The sequence below is a fragment of the Saccostrea echinata genome, unplaced genomic scaffold (genome assembly GCF_033153115.1).
Source record: "Saccostrea echinata isolate AGI-Se365-2 ecotype Australia unplaced genomic scaffold, CSIRO_AGI_Sech_v1 ptg000003l, whole genome shotgun sequence".
Classification (NCBI taxonomy): domain Eukaryota; kingdom Metazoa; phylum Mollusca; class Bivalvia; order Ostreida; family Ostreidae; genus Saccostrea; species Saccostrea echinata.
In genome coordinates, this window is record NW_026889752.1 from 14897171 (window position 1) to 14905000 (window position 7830).

At 31.9% G+C, this 7830-nt stretch overlaps 1 protein-coding gene across 1 annotated transcript in view; it reads right to left on the reverse strand.

Annotated features, from left to right (window-relative positions):
• LOC133178607 (DNA mismatch repair protein Msh2-like) overlaps positions 1-7830 on the reverse strand; it is a 337373-nt gene that overhangs the window by 153535 nt on the left and 176008 nt on the right. The window contains exon 7 of the mRNA XM_061313340.1: positions 3879-4050. Within this exon, the coding sequence (XP_061169324.1) occupies positions 3879-4050 (172 nt within the window). The remainder of the gene's footprint in view (positions 1-3878; positions 4051-7830) is intronic.

Below are 7830 nucleotides of genomic sequence, written 5' to 3' on the forward strand. Positions count from 1 at the left end.
GTCAAGTATATGTGCATACCCCAAAATGTCAGGAGTGCAACATTTGATGTTTTGCTCCCAAGCATGAAAAAACTATTATCATTATATGATTTTCTGATTTTTATTTTGGAAAATAAAGACACAAAGAACATTTTTACCAAATAGATTTATCAATTACAGGATCTGTCTGTGCTTCAGATCCATATTTCTATGGTCAGGAGTGCAACACATTTTTTAAAAGATTCAAGTTGTGTGACGAAAAGACTTCTATTCATGCTTAGAAGTATTCATTAATTAATAAGGATCTTTTTGTATAATTTAATGCTAAATTATTGACAGTTTTATTATTAAAATCCTTCCTTTTTCCAATTTAACAATTCAGATGTGTTTTTATCTTTTTGTGATTTTTTTAATGAACGTTAAAAATAAACACACTAAAACATTGTCATAAAATTCAAGTAATTCCTCCTCAACTTCACTGAAACAACAGAACAAGTTCTTATGTAATTTTCAGTTCACAATTCTACTTTAAAGGCCCCAATGCTTTTGGTCAGGAGTGCAACAAATATGTTAGAATTATAAATCATCCACTAAGAATAAAAATAAAGAAAAAATGACGAGTAGAATGTCTCTGGTGGGTTACTGTGTTTGTCTTCTAAAGGAAAATATGCTTTAAAATATATTTTATCTTCTAAATATACATTTAAGCTAGTTTTTGGGCATAAAATAGGGTATAATTCCAGATAAAATGCGAATTTTAAATACTTTCATCTGTTTTAATTATGAAGTATTGAACTATAAGTATTGCACAATTTCATTACCACTTGATGTTGCCAACACTTTATGAATTTTTGTGTTCTATGGTTTTAATTTTAAACTTTACTGCAGTCAGGAGTGCAACAAAACTGCTTCATAATTACCGATGCTTTTTAACTATCTTTACTAAAAAATAAGTTGAAAAAAATGCTTGATACTATTTGATGTTCAAAACACTATGTCTATCAACAAATTACAGAAATTTTACAGTCAATTCAGGGAATAGTTTTCCTCATTTCACATATATTTTAAATACATTTTATATATATTACACTTTGCAAATAATCATGTTTTAAGGTCTTCAACATATGAAAAACCTGCTGTAAACGATGAAAAATATTGACACGGCAAATTGATTTACAAAGTAAGAATGAGTTATTGTGTGTTATAATTTTTAAAACAATGTTAAATAAAATACATATCAGATGTCAGGAGTGCAACACAATAATGTAACATAGGGTCACTTCAAAATCTAGTATTTTTTGTAAGAGAACTCGTATAAAACAATTCTTTTTTGGCTTTGATTTAAAGAATTGACTTGAACGGACAAAAAAGTGAATTTTGGGGAATTCTATTGCTTCATATTTTTTTCATATTAAAACTTTTCAAACCAGAATTAAAAAAATATTGTAAAATAACAATCAAAAAGCCAATTTTTTGTCACATGTACAAGAGAAGATACTCATTCAAGGTCTAGATTTAATCATTTATACCCCTTTTACCATTTTGAAGCATAAAAAACTATAATTTCTTGTGATTATGTATTTTAGAAAGTCTTTTAAGGTGTAATGATAATTTCTTTTTTCAAAAGAAATTTTTCTAATAAAAATTCTGAAACTTTTTAATCCAATTGTCTATTCTATTGCCACTTCAGGATTTTAAACTAGAATGCATTTGCAATATGATGATATAAGTGAAAAATATGTTACAAGTAGTTGAATTTTGCCAAAAAAATTCAGTTTGGTGGTCATTTTTTTTTAATTCACCCAACTGTTTGTCGGGATGCACTTATAAACTTGAAAATTAACTAATTTAAGTAAAGCCGTCAATATCTTTCTACCAAAAAATCTGAACAAAAGAAAATATCAGTGCATAAGGCTTATCAGATGAAGAAGAGAGATGGATCTCTAATAAACAGCTGATAAATACACTTGCATCTGATAACTGCCCGTCGGCATTCTGAATGACACACTGACTCTTTCCATTATAATAATTTCAGAGTCCACTAACTTTTTAGAAAAAGGTTGGTACAATCAAGGAAGCGTCTATTTCACAAAGTAATCTGTTAAAAACTATGACGGTTCTTTAGTTTTCAAGTATCCTAATTGAAAGTACATTTGTAAAATCAACAAAATCATCACTGTTTGACCTTAAAATCTAACTATAACATTAAATGAATTTTAAGAGCCCTAGTCATCGTTCATTTATTTATACACATTTGTGTACTGGACGACCTGTCCCACTTCCATGCTGATATGGATACTATTTGCCCCTCTATCGTTGGAGAGCTACAATTGAAACTTTCGTATTAGTTCAGTGGTTCCAGAGAAGAAGCTGAAAATGTCCAAAATTTTAAACTGACAAATAACGGACTATGCATGCTGACGGACAAAAACAGGTTGCAATAGGGCACCTGAGTGACTAAGGTGACCTAAAAAGGTCATTAAATGGTTAAATTGAAACTAGATTGTTTAAATTGTAAATATCTATTTTCCCTCTTGATGTTAAAAACAATACATTCATTGGACTAAGACAACATACAGTCAAACTTGTCACAGCGGTCACCTTTATCCAGCGGTCACCTGTCCTATGCGGTCATTTTATTTCCTCCCAATGAATTTTCCTACATAATGTAACTCTATTAGGCGGTCACCTGCGTAACGCAGTCAGCGGTCATCAAATTTCATGTAAAAATCGCCGTTTTACCTCGTATATAGCGGCCATTTTGTCCGAGCACGTGACCAGATCTAAAGTCAGGTGACTCCCAATTTTTGTCACTAATGTAAATAATTGGTCTTGTGTAGCGAGATCATGGAAAAAATAATTGGCCTTATTAAAATCATATAACGTATTGGATAATTTTTTTTTTATTTTTTGACAAAACTAAACAAGGGTGCTAGTGACCAAAAAGGTTATCAGGAAAACGGACTTACGAGAATCTTAATCTTATTGAACTGGAATCTGGTTTAAAAATACCGAACAATACACAAGGCACCCTTAGTATTAATGGATACAATAATTAGATGTTTCCTAACTATTAGTTCATGTTTGGCATGCCCAACTCCGATAGGTGTAATTGTGTAAATGCATGACATGCCGTTTTTAACACATAGGAAACATATTATTTGTAGAAACCCTAATTAACTGTTTTGTGTAGTCAATGTGTCCTGATTATCTCGTGATTTTCAACTAGGTAAGATGCAGTAAGGATTAGTCACCCTTCATTGCTCACAACACCTGTGGATTTGATATCAATTTGTATTATGCACTGCTTTGATAAACTGAGAATATTATGATTGTATGTTTATTACGCTACCTATTTATGTATGATTAGACATACAATTATCAGGACTAACTAAACTTGTTTTTTAGAGGCAGTTTAGATTAAAATAAAAACATTATATTTTATTCATGGCACAACATGATAATGTAATCTTATAATAAAAGAAAGTTTTGTTGTTGTTTGGAGGGAAGATAATGCAATGCCCTATTAATCTCAATATTTTTTTTTGTTGGAGTCATCAAATTTATCTTGAACTTTATCTTGAGACTATTTAGATTTAAAAAAAAAAAACTAACTGAGACCATTGTCCAAATTAAAACACAACTTTCTTTAATAATATTGTGATGATGTAGTATTTTAAAACACAGAACTTGCATAAATTGGAAAAGAAATTTTCTTGAAAAAAGATGAACCTCTTTTCAAAGGTCACCTCTCTATAAAGGTCACTTTTAATGGTTCTCGTAGGTGACTGCTTAATACAGGTTTGACTGTAGTTTTTTTTTTAAGTTACATGCAGTGACAAACTGCAAACTTCCACACACACACACACACACACACACATGAAAATGTAAATATATACCAGCAATGGAAATGATTTCAGCTACTATACTTTTCTGCTGTTCACTGTATTCCTCTTTGGCTTTCAGATAATCCTCATTGAGCTGTTTTACTGCATTGTTGTGGAAGCGCACTCCACTATTCTTGGTATCTATTGTTGTGTAGTTTTTGTTATTTCTTATTGCTTTTTCCTCCTAGGAATTAATGGAACATTTTAAGAACAGCTGCAATAAACAAGAAGCTCATGGGTCAATGCTCACCTGAGTTACTTTAACCCTGCTGTTCTTCAACAGAATTTTAAAATAAAATTTCATATTCCCTTGAAAAACTGTGACCCTGTAGTTTGGCCCCACTCTAAAGGGTTCCTTCATTTAAACAAACTTGAATCCCCCTTAGCTAACGATCCTTGTGGTAAGTTTAGTTGAATTTGGCCCATTGGTTATTGAGAAGTCAAAAATGTGAGAATTTTACAGACAGATGGGCAGACAGACAGCTAGACAAAATGTGATCAGAAAAGCTCACTTTAGGTGGTGAGCTCAAAAATAAAACTAGAGATACTGTGAGCAATGAGCTCACAAAATGATACCCCAGTCCTTTCCCCATATGAGTATACAGTCCCTGAAACATTCTACTTTCCCATTTTTCCATCCACTCACAGTTATGCGTTCACCATGCGCTCGCGTTCACCGTTCACATAGCGTTCAGCGTTCGCTGTACGTTCATTCACTTTGCGTTCAGCGTTCAGTTATCGTTCAGTCTTCAGTGTCATTCAGAACTCTGAAGTGAAAGACTTATCTGTTTAAAAGTAAGGATTTACGGGTTTTTTAATTTAATAATTAACATATTGTGCTTAAAGAATCATTATCTCGTTGGAAAAATTATCCACAATATTCTAACATTATTTTTTGTATTATTCTAACTTTGCTGTAAGGTTATTTATTAATCTACTCTGGGAAATAGATGTTGTTATAAGTATGTACCTACATGTATGTAGAACGATGCTGAAAAATTTAATTGAAATACAGGCGATATAATTAGATACTTCAAGCACTGCAACATTTTGTTGTTATGTTATAGATGACAAATCATTAATGGAGAGATAATTATCCAAGTTAATTAAGTTACAAACTGCAGCAAAATTACGAAAATATTTATTTCTAACACTGCAGCAAAATTACGAAAATATTTCCAATTACTACAGAAATACATGATAAAACTTGTTCTGAGAATTAAACATAGTACTGCGGATATCTTGTTCATTAAATATCTTTGAAGCAAATTAAATTGATAGTGTGGTTATAACAAAATATTTATTTTAAATGTAATACACTACAGATTTTCTCTACTATAATGATATAAAGTCTATAGTTATAGAGAAAATAAATTCTTCCTTCACTGTAACTTTATATGTTTGCCATTCGATATGATTAAGAGCCCCCCCCCCCCCCTTTTCTTTCCTCCTTAATTGGTTACTTAGTCAGTATTTCCTGTATATTTTAAAAACATTTCAAAAGGAGTTAGTGTGTTTTGTGCCACAAAGATTTCAGTCAAAAAAACCCATAAGTCGCTGATGAGACTGTAGCTCTACTGGTTGTACTTATAAAGGAAGATAAAAGTAGCACTTGGACTTGAAACTTTGCAACAGCAATGTATAGAATAATGATCCTTGGTTTAGTCTGTTTTTGTGGCAAGAATTATTGCAATCATAATAAAACTGTAGGCAGAGTAGCTTTTTAAAATAATTTTACAAAAATTTCGTTTAAGTGACCATGGCAACATCACTCATCAAAATCAAAAAGCAATAATAACAATTATGTATCTCAGTGTAGTCTACTTGTATGCCAAGTTATACTGAAATCAGACAAAACATGTAGGAGGAGTAGCGTTTTGAAAGTATTTCAAAAAAATTCTATTTTTAGTAACCATGGCAACATTATTCATCAAAATTAAAAAACTGGTAGAGAGAATTATGTATCTTAGTGTAGTCTACTTGTGTGTCCAGTTATACTAAAATCAGACCAAAACTGTAGGAGGAGTAGCATTTTGAAAGTATTTCAAGGAAATTTCTATTTTTAGTAACCATGGCAACACCGTTCATCGAAATCAAAAACGGAAACAAAGAAATTATGTATTTTAGTGTAGTCTACTTGTGTGCCAAATTATATTGAAAAGAGGTCGAAACTGTAGGAGGAGTAGCGTTTTGACTCATGTGGAAAATCTAGCTCAGATCCAGAATCCAGAGCAAGTGTGGTAGTGTCCATCCCTGGATACCCTCATCCATGCAAGTTTGGTCAAGGTAGGCTTATAGTTACCTGAGAATGGACCTGCTCCAAAAACTTCAACCTGTTCACTCATCTGGAAAATTTAGGTCATATCCAGCATCTGAAGAAAGTGAGGTAGTGTCATCCCTAGATGCATCATCCATGCAAGTCTGGTCAATGCAGGGCTTAGTTACTTTGGAATAGACCCACTCAAAAAACTTTAACCTGGTCACTCATCTGGAAAATCTAGGTCAGATCCAGCATCCGAAGCAAGTGTGGTAGTGTCCATCCCTGGATGCATCATCCATGCAAGTTTGGTCGAGGTAGGGCTTATAGTTACTTGTGAATGGACTTGCGCCTAAATCCTTAATCAGGATGCCAATGCTAATGCCGACGGGGGTATAGCATAAGCTTTCTCGACTTTGTCAAGGGGAGCTAAAAATTGCAGAAAAAAAATTGTTTAGTTTTATCCCTATAATTTCATGACTGGTGTAAAAAACAGTTTAAGGACATTGGCAAGGTTCCAGGATATTGTATAGAGTTTTTCAAGAACTCTTGAGTAGGTTTGATGGTATTAAACAGGTTATAATCTGGTTAGTTTAACCAACCAAGCCAACCTTTTTTTTTTCAGATTTTATCAAATCAATGATTTTACAATTCTCAATATACATTTCCTGTGCAAAATTTTGATGAAATGGACTGACATAATTTTTCACCATAGGATTTCTCCAAAATCCAATTATTTCATATTGTTTATGCATTATATACATTATTGTATCCTCTTTTCCTACAACAACTAGATTGACTTAAAATATTTATATACAAACAATACACAGACAAACCGGCACCGCCTTCTTTATTATTGAGTTACTTCCCTTAATATCTATATAGTTATTCATAAATGTCAAGAGACTGGATGACTGTTTCTTCCGTCAGCGTATTAGTGCCACATAATATTTTTTTTAAGTTGGTAATTCCAACTTTAAAGTTGGCTTTTCCAACCTTAAAGTTGGTAATTCCAACTTAAAAGTGGTACTGTAATTTTGGAAGAAAGGACAATACTTTTTTTCTCAGAACCGCTGGGGTCGTCCTATTTAACGAATTGACCTATCTAAGGCTCAAGTTTACCAAAAATGCCACAAAATCAGTAAAATTTACATCAATTCTAAAGCAAATCTGTGCAATTTTTGTATTTTTTAAAATTATTTTACCGAGAAAATAATAATAAAGAATTAATATTTTTCCATTGATTTCTTACAAAATAAGTTCCATCAAATATCTGTCGATGTACAAAAAAACTTATTATATCATCTAGTAAATAATGTCTCAAAGTATATTTACAACATGTTGTGTCCATCTTGTGAAGTTGCATTATGTTATAGCGTTCATGTCCGTCCGTCTGTTAGCTTTTTCATCCCGGCTCATAACTTTAATACTATTAGGCCTAGAATTATCAAACTTTGTCAGCTGATACATCTAGGATAGAAGATGTGTCGCATATTAAAACCAGGTCACTCTGACCTTTAATAAAGACGCTATGGCCAAATATGGAAAAATCATAACTAGAAAACCATTAGACTTAGAATCAAAAAACTATGTCTTTTAACTTTTAAATTACACAATCCCAAAAGATGTCAGAGTATTGCAGTATCTTTATTAAAAAAGTGTTAAATCAAGAAAACACTAGTCTTATTTTTTTCATTATGTTCTTTA